The sequence below is a fragment of the Pleurodeles waltl genome, chromosome 8, assembly GCF_031143425.1.
Source record: "Pleurodeles waltl isolate 20211129_DDA chromosome 8, aPleWal1.hap1.20221129, whole genome shotgun sequence".
In the NCBI taxonomy this organism is placed as follows: Eukaryota; Metazoa; Chordata; class Amphibia; order Caudata; family Salamandridae; genus Pleurodeles; species Pleurodeles waltl.
This window is the reverse complement of record NC_090447.1, coordinates 163,393,084-163,419,853: the sequence shown is the minus strand read 5'-3', so window position 1 is coordinate 163,419,853 and position 26,770 is coordinate 163,393,084. Positions and strand designations below refer to the sequence as shown.

The 26,770-nt window shown below is 43.4% G+C and overlaps 1 protein-coding gene across 2 annotated transcripts in view; it reads left to right on the top strand.

The window, feature by feature from the left end:
- The window catches only part of NOX4 (NADPH oxidase 4), a 759,149-nt gene that overhangs the window by 272,533 nt on the left and 459,846 nt on the right, over window positions 1-26,770 (top strand). Inside the window, exon 8 of one of the 2 annotated variants that reach the window (XM_069204008.1) lies at window positions 9,157-9,237. The exons of the other annotated variant lie outside the window; for it this stretch is intronic. Within the exon in view, the coding sequence (XP_069060109.1) occupies window positions 9,157-9,237 (81 nt within the window). The remainder of the gene's footprint in view (window positions 1-9,156; window positions 9,238-26,770) is intronic. 2 annotated transcript variants of the gene reach the window in all.

Genomic DNA, 26,770 nt, shown 5'->3' with positions numbered 1-26,770 from the left:
CCATGGAACCTGAACTGCAAGTATTCCCGATGCTGTACCATGCCATGGCCGTCCTGGAGCACCAACACCCACAAGACGACGACGGTGAATGCAACCGCCTAGCACACAAAGAAGGTAGGGAGGGGACAGTGACACACACACACACAACACGCACCATACACACACACACCACACACCCAGAACCAGCTGCAGAGTAAATCGATGTAAACAGGACCCAGGACCAAAGAAAGCCAGGACACATACCTCTGTTCCAACCACTGTAATCCTGTTAGATGAAAAGCCCAAATCCAAAAAAATACAGAACTGCATGTTTACATGCAGGCCCAATGGCCAGTTCAAAGTCTGTAATGCCCACAGGGCAAAGTCCAAGCCCCAACTTGACTCCTGACAACATCGGGACTCCACTGTTCAGTGGCATCATGTTGGAAATGGGCATGCACCTAAGGGGCTGGGGGGATGCTTCCCTTTGGGAGGGGTCTCCTTGACCTCTGGTTCTGGAGGGGTCTCTTTGGCCTCTGGTTCTGGAGGGGTCTCTTTGGCCTCTGGTTCTGGAGGGGGCCCCTTGGCCTCTGGTTATGGAGGGGGAATCTTTGGCCTCTGGTTCAGGAGGGACTCCTTGGCCTTAGTTTTGGTAGGAGTCTCCTTGGCCTTTGATTTGGGAGGTGGCCCCATGATTTTTGTTGTTTGGGAGGGGGTGGCACTTTAGCCCTCCGTTTTGGGGGCGGAGGGTGTCCTTGGGGTGGGGGGGCTGGCGTTGCACTCATGTGCCCCATAGTGGCAGCTGGTGACTTTGGGGGTGGAACAGGGTCAGACTGGATGCTGGAGGTACTGGCCTGAGGGGGTGGGACCTTCCTCTTACGGGCAGTTAGGGGGGAGTGGGAGAGAAGAGGTCAAGGTGGGAAAGTAAAAGCTTCATAGGGCCAATGGGGCGGGATGTGGGAGGGGGGATGGGAGTGGAGGTAGAGGGAGTAGTTGTAGGAGGAGAAGGTGAGCTGGACTTGGGTGCAGGTGCATGGACAGTGTGCGTATGTAAGGTGGATGGCTGTTGGGGGTCTGAGTGTGACTTTTTGTGTGTCTTTGGAGGAGGGGCAGACAGGGTGGGGAAGGTCAAACAGGACATGTGGATGGATGTTGTGGTGGTGTCTGCAAGGGAGGTGGATGTGCTACATGAGGCGGTGATGGTGGTGGTGGTAACTGTGCATGTGGTGTGTGGGGTGCATGTCTGCAGGTCTGCTGTTGTGGTGACTGTGGGCAAGGCTGTGCAGGTGGCAGGTTAAGGGACTGTTGATGCAGTGCATGCAGGTGTGAGAGTGGATGTGACTGTGAGGTAAAAGCAGGAGGGAAGACAGTGGAGGCAGTGGATGATGTTGCGTGTGCATCTGTGTGTTGGCTATGTGAGTGCTTGTGGACTGAAGTGTGCTTCCAGTGTTTGTCTGGGGGAGTATTTTCTGATGAGTGGGGAATGGACAAGGGACACTGGCTGCCATCAGTGATGAGGCCAGAGCCTAAAACAATCTCTGTAGGGCCGCCAAACCACAGTGAATGCCCTCCAGGAAGGCATTGCATTGCTGCATCTGGGATGCCAGCCCCTGGATGGCATTCAGTATGGTTGACTGCCCTACAGAGATGGGTCTCAGGAGGTCAATAGCCTCCTCACTGAGGGCAGCAGGGCTGACTGGGGCAGGTCCTGAGGTGCCTGGGGCAAAGGAGATGCCCACCCTCCTGGGTGACTGGGCACGGGCAACTCAGTGGGGGGCTATGGGGAGGGCGGTGCTGGTATGGGGTGGCGGTAGGACCTGGCGCTGGGTGGTCCCAGAGGTGTCCGCCACCACCAGGAAGCTCCCATCCGAGGAGGAATCCGATTTAGTGGTATTAGCTCCTGTCTCTGCTTTGGTGCTCCCCTCGTCCTCCGTCCCACTGGTCCCCTTGGCATTGGTGGACTCTGCCTTCTAGGTTGCAGCTCCCTCACTCGCCGGTGCCCCTGCTCCTTCGCCAGATGATGCTAATGCACACATGCACAGGATGACAAAAGGAGAGGGGGAAGAAAGGGAGTGCAGGGTCAATGACAGCACCAACAGCACAGATGGCATACACATCACTGTCACACACTGAGACTGAGAATGGGCAGTATGGACCACACTGGCATATCATTGGCTATGTACCACAGCAGGTAGGAGCCAAACACTGCCATCTGCACACCAACTGGGACCAACTAAGCCCCTCATCAGGCACACACATGACCCGTACCTCTGCATTAACACTGCCACCAGCCAGACACCCCCCCAAACGACACGCTGCCAGTACACACACACATCTACATGCAGCCATGTTGCATGCAACCTACCCATGGTATTCTCACCTGTTGGTGTGGAGGCCCATACAACTGCCCATACAGTGGTAGGACCCCATCCACGAGCCTCTCCAGCTCCTCCGACATAAAAGCTGGGGCCCTTTCTCCTGTTACAACTGCCCGTACAGTGGTAGGACCCCATCCACGAGCCTCTCCAGCTCCTCCGACATAAAGGCTGGGGCCCTTTCTCCTGTTGCACAGGCCATGACATGACATGTTCCAGACACAGGTTACAGCAGCATACGCAGTGGAGATTTTATCCTGTGGAAAGTCAGGAATCAAGTGAAGTGGTATAAATAAAATGGTGGTCACTGCCGCGGCAGTGAACACCGTTACCGCCGGCATTGATCATCATTAGTTCCCATACTCCATAGAGGGCCATGTTAGCCAATGAGGAATTGCACAGTGGTGCAGACCGCCTCCCGCCATGACGTGAACGCTGGTGGATTGAGGTCACTTCCACCTGTCCCTGCATACAGGACAGGTGGTTGCCATTTTCTACTGCTAGTACACAGGTACAGATTTAAAAGTGCATCATCGTAGTTGAATTTACACACCTAGACAATTCCAGTGTTCAACATACAAGCATGCTCTGTGTACACTGCTGCAGTGTGTTCATAGTTCCTGTTGTCAGTCCCTTCTTACTTTTGGGTCCCTTAGGTAGGAACCACTGCAGAGGAATAGGAAGATGAGACAAGCATCCGTGTACAGAGCCCTTGTGGACTTGGCTACACTGGAGGACAGGCATATCATACTCACCTATCATCTGGACAGGGCCTCAATCACAGAGCTGTGTGCACAATTGGAGCCTAATCACCTACCTGCTATCTGTTGCACAACAATAATAACCCCTCATGTGCAGGTACTCTCAGTGCTCCATTTCCTGGCAACTGGCTCTTTCCAGGTGACAGTGGGCTTGGCTGCAGGAATTTCACTGCCAATGTTCTCTATTGTGCTTGCAAGGGTTTTGGCATCCTTGCTCAAACATATGTGCAGACACATCACATTCCCCCAGGTAGATGAATTACCCACTGTGAAGGCTGGATTCTATGCAATGGGACATACACCACATGTTATTGGGGCCATTGACAGGAGCCATATTGCCTTAGTCCCCCCCAGGGCCAATGAACAAGTGTACAGGAATAGGAAGAGTTTCCACTCACTCAATGTCCAGATGGTGTGCCTTGCTGACCAGTACATTACTGCCAAGTATGCTTGGTCGGTGCATGATGCCTTTGTCCTGTGGTATAGCAGAGTCCCACAGCTGATGGCACAACTACAGAGGCACAGAGTGTGGCTTGTAGGAGAGCCTGAGTCCCCACCCAGGGCTAATTTGTGTCCCTCACTTCTTGCAGGTGATTGCGGCTACCAAAACCTGTCATGGCTCCTGACCCCTGTAAGGAATACGAGAACAGGGGCTGAGAATAGGTACAATGATGCTCATGAGCATACCAGGAGAATTGTTGAAAGGATCTTCCGTCTCCTGAAGGCCAGGTTCAAGTGCCTCCATCTGACAGGTGGATCCCTATGCTACTCCTATGAGAAGGTCTGCAGGATTGTTGTTGTGTGCTGCATGTTGCCCAACGTGGCCCTCAGATGCCCTGTGCCCTATCTGCAGGAGGAGGGGGTGACAATGCAGCTGTGGCAGCAGTGGACACTGAGGACAGTGAGGGGGTGGAAGAGGAGGAGGGTGTGCACAACAGGACACATATGATGCAGAAGTACTTCCAATGACACTCGGGTAAGACTGTTGAACTAAACATTTCTCCATTTCAGTGTTGTGTTGTGTGGCTGTAGCATAATGCCAGTCATTACCTTTGCATCCCACCTGACTGTCACCTATGCCTTCCCTTATTGCAAATGTTGCTGTGGTTACAACAGTGTAATGCAGTGATGTGTAGAGACTACTGAGACACATTTGTAGGATGGATCAACATGTTACTGGACATTTACACAGGATCATGCAGTTCATTACGATTCAATACATTATAAATTACCTTCAGATAAAACACTATTATTCAAGTTGTGTCCAAGGCTGTTTATTAAAAATTGATATACAATGCAAAGTGCAATAGGGAGGGGTGATGGGTGGAAAAAGTCCAGTGTAGTGGGCCAATCTGTTTGTTGAACAGGTCCAGTGTCTAAGGGCCCATTGGAAAGAGAGCAGTGGCAGTTCTAAGTGGACAAGGTGACACAGTGTGACACAAGCAGGACATTCAGGAGGGGCTTATTTCCTGGCAGTGGTCTTGGTCTTGGCAACTGTTTCTGGTGACTGTCTGGGTTGCAGGGACCGTTGGCAGGGTGGTTCACCTTTTGTAGGGGGAGGGTGCTGGTAGCCTGTCAGTCCAGTGGCAGGGCCTTCTGTCCACAAGCTGCAGCAGATGTGGAGGGCTGGTCAGTACACTGGCTAGTGGACGGGGCCTCTGGTGTGTGTGTAGTCCCTCATGATGCTGGCCATGTCACCCAGCACCCCTGCAATGGAAACCATGGTGGTATTCAGGGCCTGCAATTCTTGCTTGATCTCCTGGTGGTGTTTCCCCTACAGCCGCTGGTTCTCCTGTATGATGTTTAACACCTGACCCATCTTGTCTTGGGATTGTTGGTAAGCCCCCAGGACATGAGTGAGTGCCTCCTGGGCAGTCCGTTCCCTTGCCCTGTCCCCCCCGGCACACAGTTGTCCTCTGACCATCCCTGGCCCCCTGTGCCTGTGTCCCCTGAACAGTGTGCTCACTCCCACTGACCACAGGACCCTCATTGTCTTGCCTGTGAGGTGTGGACTGAGGTCCCTGTACAGGTGGGCACACTACTGATTGATGTGTCCTGGGGACAGAGGTCTAGGGACGTTGGCTGGCTGCTGTGGTGTTGGATTCTGGGGGGAGGCTCTGTAGTGGACTGGGTGTGGGCTTTGGTAGCCGACTGACCAGTGGTCCTAGATGGGCCATGGAGTTCATCCAGATCCAGAGCTCCAGAGTTGCTGTCATCACTGGGGGCATCTTCTGGTGGGGGGCTGGATAGCCGTGGCACCTTCTTGCTACTGAGATTGGCTGGGGCACCTGTGGGGATTTAAGTGGTGTAGTATGCTACATGTCTGTGACATATTCTGCATCACTAGCTTCCCCTATATTATTGCTGTTGCCCTGCCACCTTTGGTTTTGTATGGGGATGGATTGTGGGATTGTTAGTTCTCCATGCTGTGCATGCATTGGTGGAGGGTGTACATGCAGGGCTGGAAGGGATGTGCATGCAGGGCTTGACATTTCACTTTGGTAATTGTGGTGGTGCACTGTGTGGCATGGAGTGGGGTGATGGGTGTCATGGTGAGGGGTCGTGGTGGCATGCAGGTATGGGAGGGTGATAGGTAGTAAATGGTGACTCACCAGTGTCCAGTCCTCCAGCTACTCCAGTGAGTCCCGCAGGATTGCCAAGACTTGCTCCTCCCATGCTGTCAGCTGTGGGGGAGGAGGTGGGGGTCCACCACCAGTCCTCCTGATGGCAGGCTGGTGCCTTTTTGCAATGGAACACATCTTCCACTGTAGGTTGGTCCACCTCTTCCTTATGCTGTCCCTTGTGTGTGGATGTAGTCCCACAGCGTTCACCCTGTCCACGATCCTCCGCCATAGCTCCATCTTCCTGGCAATAGATATCTGCTGGACCTGTGCTCCAAGCAGCTGTGGCTCTACCCTGACTATTTACTCAACCATGACCCGTAACTCTTCATCGGTGAAACAGTGATGCCTTTGTGGGGACGTGGGTGTTGTGTGGTGTGTGTACGTTGTGCAGAGGGTGATGTGTGATGTGGTGGGGTGTGTGGTGCATGTCGGATGAATTGGTAGTTGTGATATGTGTGTGCAGTTCTCTTCTGGATTAGTGTCGCAAAGTGTAACCATCTTCTTGTGTTAGCAAAGGATTGTGGGTGATGTGAATGTGTGTTTTATAGTGCTGTTGGTGGGGCATGTGGGGGTGGGTGTATTTGTGTCAGATGTGGGTTTTTTGTTCTGGCCAATGTTGTCTTGTTTTGTATCTGGGTGGCCATATCCGCGCGGAGGTATTCACCGCCAATGATTTACCGCCGTTGAATGTCCGCTGGGGTGATTCGTGGGTCATTATTTGGAGGGCGTAGTATTGGTGGCTAAACGGTATGGATGGTAGTACCGACAGTTTATCAGGTTCAGTGGGTCTGGTGGATTTGTGGTTGTGACTATTTTCTGTTGGTTTTGTATGTATGTGTCATAATCTGGTGGACGGATGTCTGCCTCCGCAGTGGTATGCTGGCGACAGTCAGCGCGGTGGTATTTACCACCAAGGTCATAATGAGGGCCATATTGTTTTAAATTTAGTACAAATTTGGGTGAAACCGCAAATCCTTGATAATTTGTTTTTTAATTGCAGGCTCCCATGCTGTCAAAAACAGACACCCCACATGTGCAAGGGGCTGTGGGAGCAGCATTTTCAATTTTAGGGGGGGGGGGTGCAGCCACACTCCCTGAGCTTCTGCAAGGTTCAGGGGATCCCATCCCCCAGCACCATATTAAATTAAGGGAGGTGGACATATGGTCCTTTCCTAGAGCATCCATGAGGACCCTCAGACTCCATCTCCTGGAGCCATCTTTATGGTAAATGGGAGTGGGCACGCAAGAGCTTGGGCTGGAGAAAAAAGTTTGCCCGATCCAGCAGGAGCTACAGAAATGCTCCCGCCCGGTGGGAGCACACACATTTTTCCCAGCCTGTGTTCTTGTGGGCAGGGAAACAGAGATGGCTACTGCCGGGCGGGAGCAAAGCTGGCTTCTGCTGCATCCTATTTTTGTACATGCAGGGAAACCTATGGGGCCTCAGGAATTCCCGAATGCACCCAACAGTGTGTGTTGTCAGTGCCCCAGGTGGGTGCTGGGATACCTACTTTAGGCCTTTTGGCATGGGGTCCCTGTGGTCTGTGCTGGCTCAGACAGGAAAGCCGCATTCCCCCTCCCCTGTAAATAAAGTTCTGACCAAGAGGATGGGGCCCACAGGGCCCATGCTTGCTCAGGAAGGCAGGCCGCATGCCCCTTCCTCTTTAAATGAAGTCCAGCCTTGGTGAATGGAGTCCCCAGAGCCAATCGGTTACCCCAATATTTATTTAAAAAATAAGAAAAGTATTTCTGTCTCCCACAGACACCCAAGATGGGTGCTGGCAGGGGGCCCAGCGAGGCAATGGGGGGCCCAGCCCTCCCTCCCCCCCGGCTACTAACAAAAAATAATGGTCTGGGTATCAATAGGTGGGCACTGGGACACCCAAAATATACATTTAAAAAATGAATTATAGTTGAGCTGCAGGTGCCACTTATTTATTATTCACTGCTCCTTGGTGGTGTCCCTAGAAGTGGCTGGGGCACCAAGCACCGTTTTGTATGTTGTGGGGGACTGTTTGGAGTGCAGTAGCCCCCCAGCAACATTACAAAAAGTAAGTCTCTTGGGTCATTACATTTATGACCCAAGGAGAGCTTACCATATTTTTTAAAGCACTCCTGGCTGGAGCTCTATGCTGTTCAGCTGGAGTGGGGAGCACTCTTGTGGTCAATTCTATGGTTGCACTTTGTAGCTTGAAAAAAGGTAAAAAATAAAAAATAAAAAAAAAATCTCAAAGACCACTGTAAAAATGCTTTAATACATTATTTATTGAAATTCACTTTTACTAAACATTGAACTGTATAGATTAATGAAATATACATGTAAACAAATTATTGGTCATTATTTGCCACAGACAATATATGTGCTTTATATATTTTTATACTCTGACACCCTTATAAAGCCAGTCGGTGCACTTTTTATATTTTGGATATTTTGGTTTTCTGGCCCTTTGACACCTGTTATATTCAGCCATGAATGCCCACAGGATTCTAGACGCCAGTCCCCTTGCCCATACCCCTCACTGCTCATGGTTTATGCACAGTGGGGGGAGGGAGGGGGGTTGGGCACTAATAGCGGTTGGGTGCCGGGGCTCATATTATAGTTACTTTAGGGCACGGGTTATAGTTACTTTAGATAACTAGAACTGGTGCATTTCAGTAGTTTTGTTCTTTTAAAAATGTATGTTTTAAATTACTATTGTTACCTACCTATATAATGTCCCTGCTCACTCAGACTGTCGGTTTGATTGCAACCCTGCTTTTCATAAACCGAGAAGATGTGGAGCCCCTGGCCACGAAATGAAAAACAGTAGGTAGAAGTAGTAATTCTGTAACAACATGTTTGCAACTGTGTAGCCCTAAATGAATAAGGAAGTGAGAATTAATTTTTCTTTTTATTTTAATTTAAAACTAGTTTTCTCTTTCACTGTGTTTTTCATCATCCATGCATAATATTGCTTGTGTGCGCTGAATTATGACATTGAAACCATAATTTAGGACACTAATATAGTTTGATTTATAGAGGTCTGACATTGTGCTTCAAGACAAACATTATTCTGTGCTCTTTTTTTCAAACATTTACCTTTAAAATTTGTGTTAGAAAAAATAAAGCTCTGGAAAATGTATATGTATTTTATTCTGTTCATATTGTGTTATTTTCATGTCCATTTTCTAGTTCTTATTAAAATATTTTCCATGAGATACAGGGGAATACAATGGTTTGCTTACTCAGTGTTCAACATCCATTTGTTACATTTTTGTGGTTGCAGATCACACAATCAGGTATTCTGTGAAATATGGATGGTTGTGGAGCACAAGGATATAGACTACTTTGTATTAATTACTAGAAGCAGCAACTTTCCTCCCATGTATAAGGCAAGGTACATATGTGTTATATGTAAATTTGTATATTGTTCTTTGCAGGCTATCTAACTACAACATCTTCTTCTACACTCACAACCTCTTCTTTGTCTTCTACATGCTGTTGATAGTGCATGTTTCTGGGTAGGTAACTTTTCAGACTTTATTTGCTATTTATTTTATGTCTGATTGAGGTAGTACTGTTATCACTTTTACATGTTGATAAAGCAATCACAAAATGCCCGTTGTCTCCTAATCACTTGTCAGGTTCAAAAATTAGCAGTAATTGAGCAAAGCGTTGTAAAGTGTTGGCGCTTAGAACACTGCTCAGATTATGTGAGGTGAGCCAGATTGCTTCTCATCTGCCTTTTGACTTCTTGGAAAGCGCATTTCTAGGAAATGCCTCCTAAATATTGAATAGGAAATATTTTGGGCCCTTAATACCATAGACCAAAGAATATCGAGGGACAAAATATAGATGTATAGATTTTCTACACCTAGTTTCACATATATGCACCTTGGAAATATATATATATATATATCTTCATAATACATGAATGTGGAGTTAAAAATACTAAATGTATACTTCCTGTATATACACATACCATTGGATATCATGTCTATGATACCACAATGTTACTCGGCGTCATGTCATTAGCCGTCATTCACACCAGACGTTCCATGGAGGCTCTTAGGGGAATCTGCTTTGTGCATGTGGAAGTAAAATAAGGAAAAGTAAAGTGCGATGAATAAATAGTGTGGAATTCATTAACTTATAAATAATCCAACACATCCCTAACCCCCCCCATTTACATATTAAAACCTTGCCTTAAGGGGCACATTCACTGTAGAGAAAAAAAGCTGTTCTCTTTACCCAAGATTGCATCACTTAACCAACCCCAACCATAAGCATTCTAGGGTGTTGCTTTGTTTGATAACATCTGCGTGTGTTTGAGAAATATAGTGTCGTTATTCACTAGATGTCATATATAAAAGTGCAGTGACAATTTTTAGACAGACAAAGCCCCCTTTTGATTAAATTTTGCTTTACAAATATTAACTTAAGAACAATCATGGCTTGATCAATGCTAGATACACATCTGAAGTTCCAGAATAAAAAGAAAAACACTATTTATGCTTGTCATTCAGCTGTACTGTTGTTTGTTAAAATATTGATGACAGGTTATTGTATTTTTAACACAATTCTGATCAAATATAATATTTCATTCTCAAAGTATAGTTGGTAAACATTGTGATTGTAGGCTTTGATAACACATGGTTGGATATAAAAATAACCTAGACCCTTCATGTGTGCACAGAAATATGATTGGAAAATTGTTTCCAGTGCAAGAAGCATGAAACCAGTCACCATTCTGGTGTATATGATTAACTATTGAATTAAATGAGCTGTTTTTTTTTAGGAACCAAATAATTATTCAGTTTATCTACAGACAAGTTCTAACCTGACCGAAGTGGTAAGAGGCATTTTTGACCTGTGGGGATCTCGCCTGGCTAGATACATTTACCAAATTAAAGAAACCACAGCGTCTACAATTTTGTGTGATGGAGTTTTCTTCAAGGCATTCACTTGGAGATGCATTCTAGCTTGAAAGAAACAAGACTATTGTATGCCTTTCAGCCACTCTCCTTCCTCGAGATCTAAGGATGATGACATACTGGTGCAAGTTATCTTAATCCTCCTAGAGTAGGCCAGAGGTTGTCATACTCGGATCTACTGAGCCTGAGCATTTGCCCTCCACTCAGGTTACTACTTCTGGAGCACCTCTTTTCTAAGTAACAGGGCAAGGTCCTGCATCTTAGTCTCCCAGCTTACAAATTCATGTGTGTTACAACTGAATGCTTTTCACTTGTCGACTGAGGTGTTTGATGCTATCATTGCAGCATGATGCCACTACACAAAGTTTATCTGAACTGAGCACCTTGAAGAATGATTTGTCAGCCCTTTCATAGTTCCTGTGTTTGCCTGTGTGTAACCATTTTTATTTAAGTCCCAGGTTGTCATGTATTTTGTACAAGGTCTGACTCACATGTTTCTCTGCAAGGTGTTTGCTAGGTGACAATGGGACCTGAACCTGGTCTTAACATTCATCATATGTATGCACTTTAAGATGATGAACAGCTGAATAGCTGAACAATCAACTCTTGCTGCTAAAGAACATCTTCCTCACTTGATCATGTCAAGTGAGTGATCTAAAGGCACCTATAGTGTAGCCACCCTATATAACCTTATTCATGGACAAAATAGTACTGAGGACCAGGGCTGACTCTCTACCGAAGGTTGTGACTTCTTGTCATGTTGGCCGGTTGATTGCTCTGCCGGTCTTTTTTGCTTTGCTTCACCCCTTGAGAGAGGATAAGAATCCCCATCATCTTTATCCTAAGAAGGTTATTGCTTTTACATCTACCACACAAATGATCATTGAGTGGATGACCAGTTCTTTTGGGGGTTTTCTGGAGCAAAGAAAGGGAATGCAAAAGGGGACCTTGTCAAGGTGCACAGTCCTCTTCTCAAAATCTGATATATACTGGCCAGAAACAATCCCATGCCCGCCTACGGACACTCTGTGAAGGCCAAGGCTGCCACAATGGCACTGTCATAAGGGTTAGCTGTTTTGGACATTGCCATGTGGTTACATGGGCCTCTGTATTTGCTTTCGTAAAGCACTACTGCTTTGACATTCAGGTTCAGTGGGAAGGTCACTACATCTGCTGGGTTCTGCTGGACATTTTTTTGTCCGAGTCCACTTCCTTAATCCTCCACATTGGGAGGTATTGTTATGGTTTCTATTTTTAAGGTGAGAGTTCAACGATTTGCAGTATCCATCAGAAGAACAAATGACTTATATTCGTAATTCTCTTTCTGGTAAATACTCTATGCAACCACAGATTCCTCACTGCCCTCCTGCCTACCTATTTGATGAAATGGCGTCTTTAACACGTTAAAAGATCCCAAGATGGAATCAGGCACACGGTTCCAACCAATTGTACATTACCAAAGGTGAATCTCTTGCTTTTTAGACATTTTCAGTGAGAGTTATGCCAATACTTTGTCCAAACATGATTATTTATGCCTGGGAATATGTGCCAAAGGTACATGGGTACCCCATTTAGAAAAGAGCACCAAGATCATGATTTGAAGCATCAGTTGCTTATAAAGGTCTTACATATGTGAGACATTGGGATTCTGAATGCCTACAGATGTTTTGGCCTCCAACCCTAATGAGATGAACTATTGGGCTATGTACAGTCGGCCAATGCAGGTGGCAGAGAAAAATTTCCTGTATAGATCATGATACCTAGGCCTAGGAACCACATTAGAAATTCAAAGGGCATAATTACACCTCTGCTCAATAATGGAGTCAACTGCCTTGTAACCATTGCTATTCTGGGTTTGGTTATGTATTAATAGATGTGCTGCTGTTTACCCAGAGCATCTTTCTGAGATGTGTACACTTTTACAAGCTGGAACAATCGTGTGGCTTCCCCTTTATCAAGACCACTCTTTATGGATTGGACTTTCTTCTGATGTCATTACTTGAGGTAAAACTTTGGTGGCCTCATAAGCATACCTAGATTTAATTCCTCTGAAAGGATGCAGGCTTGGGACCTGGCACGATGAGACAAGAATCGCAGTGTGGAAGGGTGACATCAACTGTCTTTATGAGTGTGATGTGGTTATTCATGAAATCCAGTCTCTTCATTTTGTTTTGTCTTTGCTTACTTAAAAAATTTCTAGTTTCCATATACAGCAAGCATTGAAAAGTCAATAGGTCTCGCTTTGTAAAGGCGCTAACTGAAATTTTGTCTTCTTTAATTTTTAATTCACCAATCTTGGAGTGGTAAATTAAAAACAACCACAATAGACATCAAAGATGAAGAGGCAGTCCAGTGACAAATTGCAGATTCCAGGGCCTAAAAAAATAAATAAATATATATATGTATATATATATATATATATATATATCGAAAAAACATGAGGTGGAGGGGCAAATGAGCAACCGGGAGCAGTGGGTCAGGGAGCAAAGAAAAAGCTGGGGTTGAGGGTGAGTAGACAGATAAATAAGATTTAAAAACTCAAAACAAAGGTAGACAGTGATGTGTGGGATAAGCCATGGATGAACAGGTGTTTTGGAGCAACAAGGAGAGTGTATGGGTGCTGGGGATTTGAAGAGGAAGCAACACACCAAGAAGACAGCCACAAAACACATGCACTCTCATGGTCTGCTGAAAAAAGATGGAAAAGTAGTTTCCTGGAAGTAAGTAGTGTGAAGATACAAGATCCAATCAGAAGGTTGGCAAAGTAGATGTATTGCAACTAAAGGGCAAACACAAGAAGAGGAAGGAAAGTTATGAAATAGGAAATGGAATCAACAAGAAAGCCTACCAGTGGTAAGCACTCGACTGATGTGGTAAGAATTCGGCTGACCCAAGCGTGCTGTAAGTACTGGCAGAGAGCTAAAAGCTGTCTTATGTTAAGGCCAAAAAGGAATCTCCCTTGTTAAAGAGGACTCTTGGCATGCAGCCTTGATTTCCACTAGAATCTGACATTCCCCAGTTTCTTCAATCAGACTTACTTCAGAGTGAAGATATATTGTATATTCTACATTAGAGAGCAACAAAATAATATGTGGAAATGCTTCAATTACATTAAACTACTGGAAATTGTCTGGACAATGTTTCATTCAGTTTTGCATTATCTTGTATTTGCCATTACTGAAGAGCAACCCAAATGCAAATTATGGGCCTCATTACGACCCTGGCGGCCGGCGGTAAGCTGGCAGTAACACCGCCAACAGGCTGGCGGTGTTCTGCCAGCTATTATGACCGTGGTGCAATAGCCACGGCCATACTGCCGGCCCGTCCACTATACTGCCAAGCTTCTGCCTGGCAGTCATAATCCCCAGAGCAGTGGTGCAAGCACCGCTGCCTTGGGGATTATGAGTCCCCAACTGCCAGCCTGTCCACGGCGGTAAACACCACCATGGAAAGACTGGCGGTAAGGGGGACTTGGGGTGCCCCTGGAGGTAGTGCAAGGGCCCCCAGGCACAGCCCCATCGCGCATTTCACTGCCTGCATTTCGGGCAGTGAAATGCATGATGGGTGCTACTGCACCCGCTGCACATCAACATTGCCGCTGGCTCTATTACTAGCCAGCTGCAATGTTGATGTGACTTTTCCACTGGGCTAGTGGACGGAAACATTGTTACTGTCCGCTGGCCCAGTGGAAAAGTCATAATAGGGAGCCAGATATACCGCCAGCACTGGCGGTATGCTGGCGCCCGCAGCTTCTGAGGGCCTATATGTTTTCTTCCTAAAAGTAGACATTTACCCACCATCGAGCTGGACCTTTTCCTGAAAGGAATGCCAGCAAACACTGGTACATGAGGAAAATTCTGTAAGCAAAAATAGGGATAGATTGAAATGTTGGAATTAGTCTTAACAATTATTTACTGTCATAGTTGGACAAATATGGCCATGTCTTGTTCTTTAGTTTACCGACATCAAAATGTGATGGACAAACTACCTACAGCAGGAAAGTCAATTATTCCTTAGCTCATCTCTGCTATTGTAGAAGTAAGAACTGCAACAAAATGAGTCCACTTCATTCCAAACAGTCTGGCCAGCACTGCTCTGCTGCATCACCTTTGCATAGTATAAGAAAGAATATTTATCTCAACCCCATTAGGAGCTCATTATACAGGTGTGGATTGGGTTTCTCGTGCCATGAATCAAGATAACTCCATTACTATGTGCCTCTTCCCACTAAGGATGACTCTACACTTAAATATAATATCAATGCTACAGCCATATTTTTCTGGATTGTTTTTGACACTTATGAGGACGATGCTCCACTTATCATTAAGTTGAAATCATCAAGTAGGTCCAAATTTAATTTAATTGAAAAGTGCCTTTCAGCATTGACGACACCTGGTCTCACTAATGGGCTAGTCTCAAGTGGTCTGGCCTCCTTTTTCCTGCATGAAGAATCTTTGATTTATTTCACAGAGCAACTTAGGCCCATATTTATGGGGAATCAGTGTAGGGCAGCACAGCAAGTAATCTTGCTGTGCTGCCTTACGCCAATGTGAAAGGGCAGGAATGCACCGTATTTCTGAAATACAGGGCATTCCTGTCATTTTCCTCTACGCAGGTGCACAATTAGCTGCCTAGCACCAATGCAGGCAGCTTCGACCATGGTGCAAGGGTGCCTGCGTGGTATGCAGGATTGTTTTTGTGCATGAAGGGACACCTTCTTGAACAAAAACAATCCTGAGAGGTGTTTTCCTCTTTCCGTGTGTACTGCATAATGCAGCACACGTGGAAAGAGGTAAAAACGAGGAGAAATTAAAATATTTCTCCTTGTTAAGCCAGCTCTGCTGGGGTGTAAGTTTTTGGCGCTGCCTCAGGTTTACAGGATTAAGTGAATCTGGGGAAGCATCAAAATCCATTAGTGACGCGTGGGAAAACCCACTGCAACACCATGAAAGGCCTCCCTGGTGCAGAGTAGGCAACACGCGCAGTAGCTCTGTGTGGTCTGATAGATATATATGAGAGGCCTGCTCCGCCGGAGTATCAAAAAAGGTGACGGTCCAGCAGCGCACGCCTCTCATAAATATGCCTCCATGTACTTTAGGCTCAAATCTTCAATATTATTCAAATAGGCTTCCATCGCCTGAGTGTTGTTAGGAAAATATTCCCAAAGCTTTGTCATCAAATACAATCCTAGATGTGACTATGTGAGTGGGGAATAAATTGGCAGCCTGTAGTACCTGATTTATTGGCTGCAGCCCTATAGATTGCAGCAGTGCAAATGTTATTCAGTTGAAAAAGTGGGACCATATCTCTCCAGCTTTGCAGAAATATAATGGCCCTCACATAGAAAATGTATCCTAATTTTGCTTTATACATCACTAATTATAATGTGCTAATCATTTGTCATAAATAAGATTATTAGCACACTGTGGAGGCTGCAATAGAAAATTGGGGAATTAACTAACAGCCTGCTGCTACTGTTCGAAGTACATGTTTTACTTGGTATGTCAGACTTAATTCTCACATGGCTGAGGAATTTAGTGTGTATTTACAGAAAATATACACTCATTTTAACATTTATAGCACTTTCCATAACCTCTATGAGAAAGTGTTGAGAGAAAACAGTTTTCTCTCAGAGTTAGTTCATCAAATCTCAGCCGACAGTAGGTATTTTTCACAAGGCAAAAACACCTGAGAAATCATCTTAATTCCTACAATGAGTATCACACCACCAATAAATAATTTACATTGAAATCTGTTATCACCCTTTTCTTTTTGTTCCTTTTTGTGACCCTTGAAAACAGGTTTTCCATACAATGCAATGTAAAGGGGCCTATTACCCTGAGTCCAACAATGGCGCCAACATGTTGTCCATGTTTTGGCCAGCCAGTCGGGCGGGGCGCGGCCCCTTTGAGACTTTCCCACATGCCCCTTGGAGTTACCGTGTGTTCATCCTTATATTTTTTTAAATATTTTTTTTTTTCATTTCATTTTTAGGACGCAGTGGCCATTTCACTGATACCTGTAATGGCTACCAAACATATTGTTCATGTTGTGGCCAGCCAATCAGGATTGACAAGTCCACTTTAAATTGGCCAATCAAAACCTATCTGGACCGATAACCTTAACTTTTTAACCCCTTCAGCCCATCTTGAGCCCCTCTTTAAATACTAATTTTTCAAATGGCTGAACGGACTTACACCAAAGCACAAAATGTATACTTTCTGAATAAAGTTCTAACTTTCGGCCATTTTTTGTGTATCAGATAGGAAAGTTTTTTTCTCAGCCCTAAAACACGCAAAACTTAATTTTGTACAGTTTTGTCAAATGGCACCCCATAACAGTGGCCTCTGTATTAGCCTAGGGGGAGAATGATGGTACCTGAACATTTCTAGGCACCTGAAAGCTTCCTAATGAGTTGCCTGTTACTCACTTCTTGGCTGCCTAACTAATATGTCCGTGACATCACAATTAAAGTCACAAACATATTATGTGGTCCTGGGAGTGATTCCTTCACCAATACAAGGTCCACCCAAAAAGATTGAGCTAGAAGACTAGACTAAAGGAAAGACTAAGGGCAACTATTACTGCCCTCAATTCCTCTCTAGGTGTGCCTACCAGCTTGAAGTGCTTTCTTCTGTGGGGAGGGGGTGGCAGAAAGGAGTGGAAGAGCAGCCCAGCTCTTCTCATCCTTCCTCCCACCACACCTACCATCTCACCGACAGTAGAAACAAACTAAGAGATGTGAATTGGAAGATTTTCTAGACCATCCCCTTCCAGCGCCACCATATGTCTGTGTCCCAGGAAGGAGCCAAGGGCACTTTAGAATTTCTGTAGAAAACAAAAATGCAAAGTGCCTGGCTCCTTTCTCTGGTTTCTTTCAGGGGAACAGAGTGGCACAGAGACAGCGTTTGTTGCACCCCAGCAATGAGCTAGACACATTTGGATTATTTTGTAACTTCAGACAAATTCCAAACTGTACCTGATTCCCTTCTGATGTAGAGCCACTCATGTCTGAGTGCCATCAAGGAACCTGGATGCTGTTTGGAGTTTTTCTGTGGCTATGAATGAATCCAAATACGGTATGGCTCTCCACTGGGTTACAGACACACACGCTGCATGCCAATGTTGAGCACAGATGCAATTTATCTTTCACCAGGATGCTTCCTGGGATGCTGGCACAAGCACACCTGCATACTAGTAGGAGGCCTGGACACTGATTGGATTTTTGTCTCCGAACAAATCGAAACGGTATGTGTTTCACACATACACATTTCTATGAACCATCAAGTAGCTCAGACACTGGTTTATTTTTTAAGCTTCAGAAAAACCCCAAGAGCGACTGGTTTCTTAGTTGGGCACCACAATATTGTTTTATAGGTGTGTATCATCCCATATTTAAGGGTCCTATTACACCCAGTCATTTCTGTACACTAAACACCTCGAGGTGTAGCTTCTGAGGATATGAACACTTTCTCTTACTGTATCACTTTCTTTTTCCTAGAATTCCCTGCCTATGCCAAATACTGGTTTTAAAAAAAGAATTTCTTTAAGTTTTGCGATTTAAGGCTGTAAAATGTTTGATGAACAGAGACACCCTCCCCCCTTCACATCCCACGATTTCCAATAAAAGCAGTATGCTTGTGTGGGCCTAACAGGAGCAGTCCAAATATTTGACCTTATGAAGTTATTATTGTTAATATTGTTATTATACAGTCTTCACATCGTCACTGTTTTGGCCTTTTCCCGTCACATGCATCTCCCACCCACACATATGTGATACTGTGTTTATTGGGAGAACTGTGGGAACAGTTGATGGTAGTACTTTTGCCATTTGCCTGAAGCTCTGGACTTTGTCACAGAAAACAGAAGTAATATGTGATTTTTACACCTATACTGTGGTGTTTGAAGTAGATTCTAGGGTCATGATTTTGAATTAAGTATAGTAGTAACTACTGCATGGCAGGGTAAATAGTGCATGACTCAAACAAATTGTCTGATCCAAGTTAAAAAAAAATATCTGAGGTTCCACAAGTGATATTTAAAGCATATGGTATTTAACGCATCTGTGTAATTTGCCACATGTGAAAAATAACAAATGTGGTAAGTATCAGGGTTCATTAAAATCCATTGGAAACTATGACTACAATACCTCCAGTCAAAAGCAGGTGGTAAAATTTCCTTAAAGTGTAGGGAAAGGAAGAAATGCTGTAAAACAATACTAAAGACAACCCAAACCAACACAACATTGCAAAAAACACAGTATATGTGCTGTTTGAACTGAAAAAACTTAATGTCTTACACACAGTGGCACACAGGACTAGAACTGCATAAACAGCCATGGACAGGTGAAGCTCTCACAGGTTGACTTCAGCAGCTCACACTTCTATTTTGCAGATCACCATCGTGGCTGTAGCACTGCTAGGCCACTATCTCATGCTATGGAAAAAACATGTTCGCTACAAAGAAGCCATGCAACATGTGAGTGGAAAACAGGCCACCAATCATTGACCTCAGAGCAACACAGGATAAAATCCTGGACTGACGTAGCAAGGGTGGAACCCACAAACATGAGTCGGCTTGAGATCCAGCAGATACAAATGCTCAACATGAGCACCTTGAAAACATATTTCATCATTGTGGATACCCAGGAGCCCAATGGATCTACTCCTCTCCCCTTTTCCTGACAATCTAGCAGTGCAAGAGTTCCTTGCGATAGGCACCACACAGCAGACAGGACTTGTGCGTGGCATTTCTCAATCAACCTTTAGCAAAATATTGTGCTAAGTGATGGATGTCTTCCAGAGAGTGATTCAGCAGCACAAATAGTTCCCTTTGGACATCTACCATCTAATGTTAACAAAGCAAACATCTATGCTACAGCAGACTTTACTGACATTCTAACGTCAATTAACGACACTCATGTACACCTGGTGGTCTCACATAGACAGGAACAAGTGTGATGAAACTGGAAAATGAAGCTCACTATTTACTTACAGATACTGTGTGATGTGTCTCTGTGTACTGAACTACTGTGCTAAGTGCCGTGGAAGAAATCACAATTTCATGATCCTGATGAAAAACTAAATTAGTCCTACTTTGGTGACACATTGGCCTCAAGGTACTGGGCCGACAAATCAATCCTTTATTATCAAGATTACAATGAGTTATGATTATTGTGGTCCATTCTCACTATGTCAGAACTAACAGAAAGGAGTTGTTAGCCCCTATGATATCACATGCATGGATCAATGTGAATATGTGTAACAAATAAAATCAGTCTCTATTTACAATCATGATGATTCTCAGCCAAGGCAACTTTTTAACAAACACATGTACTTCCATTATGATTCTCATTTCTCTTTACTTGGATTCCTCCGAACTTGAGACTTTCCTTTATATCTTCCACTCCAGACCTTTTAAGAACAGCCATAATTGTTTCTTACAGCTTGAGGGAGAGCTGAAGTGGAGAACTACCATCAGTTGCCATGCTTTAGAGCTTGTGATTGGCAACTCTCTTAGGTACCTAACATTTCAAGGTTTGGAACATGCTGGTAATGTTCTCAACATCATGCAGATATGTGTATATGTTAATTTAGTATTGATTATGTCTATTATCTCCTTCAACAGGCCTGTTTTTGTTTGTTTTTTTGTATTATCTTAAGCATGAGATGGTGCTTTACAAGATCATAGTATCTAACCACCTCCTTGGCTAGGACCCTCCAGTTCAGGGTCCATAAACTTGTACTTCCTTTCCTTTCCCTACCTGGGCCCTGGATGGCACTGGATTCCACTTGTCTTATTTCAAGTTGCTGTTTCCCCAAAAATGAATGCCTGTACTATCGCGCACAGAACAGTGTTGTCTGTGTAGTTTTGGGGTGTCCTAAGATCCTTTTGTATGTTGCTCTTGCTGTTTCTGTTCTCTGGGATTTATTTCCTCATTTCGGGAACTTCCAGTACCTGAAAATCGGCATTCCCGATGTTTTAAACTTGTACTATTTTTCAGGTATGGTATTTACCATCTGCTGTAGATAGCACACAGCAGTATTGACCACTTGTGCTGAATAACAATTCTACAGTACAAGGTAAAAACTCATAGTCTGTGTTACCTAACACATATTATTTACAGAACCCAGTGGAACTGGCATTTACCAGAGGCACAAGTTTGTTGGTTTTTACCACCAAAATAATAATCAAGGTCTAGGTAATAAAGCATTCTGGGGATTCATGTACAATGGATTCCCCTGTGCATCTGTTTTTATGAAAGTTCTGGAGATGGTAGTTTCCCCTATGGCAGACATCCCTAGTGATACCGCCCCCAACAAAACATTCCCTGGTGTGTGTCTAGAATGCAGATCCCTGTTCAAACCCATTAAGAACATGCTCATGTCTGATAGGGTCACACTTACATTGCATAGAGAGCAGAGATTTGGGGTGAATATGTTTCTGATAAGGAAGCCTGACGCTAACTACCATAGTTTAGCGAAATATATTGAAATTCTGACTTGTTCATCTTGTTGTCTCAGCTATTCAAAAGGCACAAGGGTGATCCGGCACCTATCAATGGAAACTTATTTTGCTTACATGTTAAAAATATATGGGTGCAATATATTTCCATACAGTGAAGGGGTGAGAACTCTGACCAATAGCAGGTCCCCTAAACTGACATGTTGCTTACATCTACTTTCCAAATTTCTAAAACACACTGCACGCAGTATATAACTTTTGAGCACCCTGAACCTGCGTAAAATATACATTTCCATTACTTTCACACTCAGAAGACTCGTAGGAACAAAACTGGGTGGGGTAATGTCTTGGCAAAGATATGTTCTTGGTCAGGGGACACTGGAGAAAAGTACCATGTTTTTGGAGAAAAAAGTGCTAAAAACCTGACAACTGTCATGTTCAGCACAATTTCCAGGACAATCATGTTGAGGAAGGTCTGGCACCCAGCAATAGAAATCTTGGTAAGCATTGATGTTAGAAATACATTTTTGTGGTATATTTCCATACAGCCCATGGTAATTTCTGTAAATAAAATACAGATACCATAACCTGGTATATATACATCTACTGTCCAAATTTCCAAAATGCATTGCACCCAGTTTATCACCTCTGGGCACTGTGACCCAATAGAAAATCCTTGAATATCCAACACCACTACTCTCAGAAGACCAAAAGGAAAAAGAGTGGGGTTAAGCCTTGGCAGGGATGCATTCCTGTGGGTGAAAGTCTGGAGGAAATTACAATGTTCTAAAAATATGAGAAATCTAATTTTCTGTGCAATCTTATGTCCAGTCATTTAGGATGAGGGAGGTCTGGTGATAACCATCTTCAAATTTGTTGATAATCTAAACAGACCTGTTGCTTACAGCTGCTTTCCAAATGTCCAAAGTGAACTGCATTCTGTTTATCACCGTTGGGCACCTTAGCCCTGCAGAACATCCATAGTGACTGGTAGCAGTACACTCAGATACCCAGAGGAACAAAGTTAAGGGTCAGGCATTGGCAGGGATAAAAGTGTTAACTATCGTGCCTACATCACGTTCAGCATTCTCTCCTGGCAAGCCAACAAGGTCTTTCCCTCACAGATAGGAAACTTGGGGCATGATTTAGAGTTTGGCGGAAGGGGTTACTGTGTCACAAACGTGACGGATATCTTGTCGCCATATTACGATCCCATTAAATCCTGGAAGATGGGATAGCCGTCATGTTTGTGATGAAGTAACCTGTCCACCATACTCTAAATCAGGCCCTAAGTCTGTGTAGATGGTAAAAATACATGACACTGGGATGTTTCCATACAGGTAAGAGGTGGTATCTATGACCAAAATATAGATGCCCTAAAGCAGCAGTTTTCTTTCAGCTGCATTCTAAAATTTCAAAATACTCAACACTCAGCTTATTGGCTGTGGGTACCTTGAACCCATAGAAAACCTCTACATGTCTGGTACTGTCAGGCTCAAGAAACCCAGAAGCACAAAGAATGGTCACCTGCTTTGGCAGGGATATGTTTCTACATGAAGATGACTGGAGGGAATGACCATGTTTTGGAAAACAAATGCTAAAAATCAGATTAACATTACAGTGTTCACAGTGTTATACTGGCCAGCCAGGTAGGGTAAGGAAGGTCTGATTTGCACTGATAGATTCCTATGGTCATACATATTTTTTCTTTTCTTCCTTTAATCCTGAGAGTTTTATCTACCACAAAAAGAAAAATGCACAGTAAGCAGTCATTCTGCCACAGTTTGGTGATCAGTGATATTATTAGATAATTAATTGTGTAGAGTACGTTCCATAGGATGAATCACACATACTTGGTATTGCCAAGCTTCGGAAATTCAAGGCAACATTTCCTTCATTAGCATTCTGGGTTTTATGTTTTTCCATTTGTAAAATGCAACAGAAAATAGAGCACTTTTATTAAAAAATGAAAATACCTCCAAATGGTTCATTATATCTTCATGCTGCAATGAGATATTAATGCTGGATGTGTACCAATATATAGCCCTGAATCTCTGGGCTGGACTGGTTCTATCCCCCCTAAAAAATTTAAAATAATTGCAGAAACTGTGCATTCTACAACACATTTTTAGGATGAGGGTAAGCATATGACCTCTTGCATACTTTTAATATACTTCTTCTGTGGGCTTAAAGCCATTTTGTTTGTTCCTTTCAGTGTCATTTAAAAGCCCCTGCTTGCTAGTGGCCAGTCATGCCTCTTTGTCCCTCCTTTTTTTCTCTTTGTGAGCAGGGACCAACTACTGTATAGTTATGTTTTGTCCTGTTGATCTGTTCTTTGGGGGACCTTTTATTTCCTTCGTTTCTTGGTCATGTTTGGTGAAACTTCCCTTTTCATTTGCAGAGCATTTTTCTTCTCTCAGCGTACCTTCGCTGCAACGCTGTTTCAGAAAACAGGGCTGTAAATCAGCCTGTTACCTTGGTTACATTTGATAAGCATTCAAACACTCTGGCCATCTGTTTTCTGTTCTGTAACCCGCCAGTTATTGCGTATCACTTTGGCGGCCATCTTGGAAGAGATCTGAGAGAGTACCTAACAAAAAGAACGACTTAGAGACATTGGAAGCAGTGTGCTTTTCTTATTTATTAATATTTTTTTTTACCAAAACAAGGTCAAATGATAAACACATTTGAAATAAATTGTGTTTTGTGTGAACTAACGAGCATCTTCACCTGTTCTAACCTCCTCTGGGCTACTTTAAAAAAAAAAGTTTGCTTGCAATATGTGTAATGTTATTCTTCCAACAACTTTAATGAATTAATTGACACAAAAATAGTGCTCCATATTAGAAAACGTAAGAAGCTTACTTTTGACAACCAAGCACAGCCTGACCTGGCTGCCATCTTTAAACACGTTTGCTGTAGTTGCCTGCTGCGGCCTCTCAGCCTCAGCGAAACAACTGGTTCAAGAATTTGTGACTTGACGTCATTGCGCAGTGACAGCATGCAGGTTTCCTTCAAGCACCACAAAGCTACTTTTGGATTTTCTACACATGCACAGGTCTCCAGCAACTACAGAGATAGAAGCTAAACTGCCATGATGCTCTCGGTGCTGGGCCGTGTAGTGTAAGTGCTATGGGCACTTCCCACTGATGTGGGCCGGTGGGGGAAAGGCTCCCATTCTTGCGTTCACATACCTTGTATTTTGGAGATCAGGTTTTGCTTTGAGCAGCAACGTGTCACAAGTCATGTTGTCTGGGAGGAGTACTGTCTGTAAGGAGTAAACATAATTTTTTGGAGGAGTAACCTAGAGCTTCAAATGTGTCCGATTTTGGCATGTATACATGAATCAGTCCTGGTGTATTCTTTGCATTCGGAGACTTGTTGTTTGTTTGCTCACAAACGCATTACTACAAATTCCCAAATGAAATGAAAACCTCAAAAATGATGAATAACTTAATTTTAGATTAAATATTTTGGGATGTGTAATACTCCTTATTTCAGAAAGCGTACATTTTCTAGCGAAGATTTTTCTGTATCATTTGGATGCTTTTTCTATTATTCTAATCCCACCCCACAATAAAGATTTACATTTTACTTAGTACTTGTGACACGGAAATTAAAGTTGTGCTAGGATTGTTTACTTCTAATGATGGCATCCTCGAGTAAGCTGTTTTTGTTTCTCCTACTGTGTGACCTCCTTGTAAGCTGCAGATTGTTTGGTGTAACTGAAGTGAGCATTAGTTTGGTGAGCCCTTCTGTGCATGCCTTTGATTTGTGCACTTGTGTGAGAGTCTTAAAGGTGATTCAGACATTAACTTGACTACACCTACGTATGTCAATTCCTTTAATTGGTTCCTTTTAGACTTCTGGTTGTTACTTTGTCCTCCTGTTGCAAAGAAGACTCAGTTGACTCACCACTAACAAAGTACTTGCCCACTACATTCTGTACATATTAACAGTATTACATGGTACATTCGGCATTAGCAGGTTTTGGTGGAGTTAATACAAATATTATAAGATTAGATGGATGGTAAATCTTGAGCAGTAACAGGACAATGCATATATTTATCATTTAGCATTACTTTGGTCGACTGAGCTTAAAAGACATTGCAGTCAAATTAGTTATGTCTGGCAGCTGTTAGCGCGTCGGTCCTTAATAAGTAAACTTACAAGGGGACACGTATAGGTCTATGAACCTTTTGACTCTTTTAAGATGTTCTTACCATAGCTCCAGTATGGAAAACAATAATCAATACACAATCAATAGTCAGTCAAATAAATAATCAATAATCAATGGAGTCAGTAATTGTCACGCACCTTGACTTTTCAGCCATGAATAGCCACAACTTTGATAAAAGTTTAGTAATTTTATTTCCCTTATATTTAACAATGCTAAAATCATGTAGAATAGTCTCAATATCAAATCAAAACTCATATGAGAATAGTATTGATTAACCAATAAGACGCAAGAAATACAACCTAATCAAAGCTTGAATCACAATACATTCTAAAGCATCCGTGCAAATCATTAGTAAAGTCAGCTTCAATAATGCTATGCAATCCATTAAGTTCAGCAAAATAGCTTGTCAACCATTTGTCTCTGCAATTTGTCAGTCATCATGTAGATAACCTCAACTAACCCAGATTAGCATCAGCATGTGGGGCTTCATGCAAAACAATTTAGAACATGAATTTAGAAAACATCTAGCTAAGGAAAACTAATCAAGACAGTGTAGTTGGTACCTAGAATGAAAAGGCATAAGAATACGTTTCAGTCATATGGTCATAACTACCAATCCACGATATGGGTCAGCAAACAGAATCAGTCTTCGTCCTCAGGTCATCAATCGATCAGCAACACATCAGGCTCTCAGTCAGAGAGTATGAGCCCAATGACAGAATCTCAAATCTCTTCTTCTCCTCAATATCGCATCACAAACTAGAAATAAGGTCTGAAGTTTTTTACCCCTGTCGCGTTATGTCAAAGTCACCCAAAATATCCCCTAATTTCCAATTTGTCAGTTAATCGAATGTTATTACTCTACCCAATAATATTTTTGTCCCAAATCTATGAATTCTAATATTTCTCCTTTCACACAACGTTGATTGGTCCATTTTACGATGTTCTCATCATCTGCTCGTCAGGTATCAATTTTGTTGCATCTTCTCCAGTCAGTGTCTTCATTGTTCGCATCCTGGGAAAGTACTTCTCACACATATTACACACAACTGTTACACTTTTAAGGACACTGTCTTCTGCTAGTTGGTTCTCATGGAAAGCTTCTCCTAAGCATTTTATTAAAACAATGAGAATTTCACAGTTAGTTAACTCTGAAAGCATTTTCTATTAAATGCTAAGAAATACAGCTTCTGCATGAGGCCTGGCAAAACGAGGCCTAGCAAAACTAGGCCAAGACACTCGCTAAGTTAAGTCCTACAGTTAATAAGCAAGAACATATTTCATAACTCTCAATATGACATCTTACTACATCTAATATTTCATACGTATTAATTAATCATTTAATTAGTACATTTCGTGGATACTGATGGCCATTCTTCGAGGTCACAATTTCAAACGTGCACATTACTTTTCTACGTTATTTATTTTCTACATAATTCATTATTCAAAATTAATAAACACTCATTAGTAATTTCT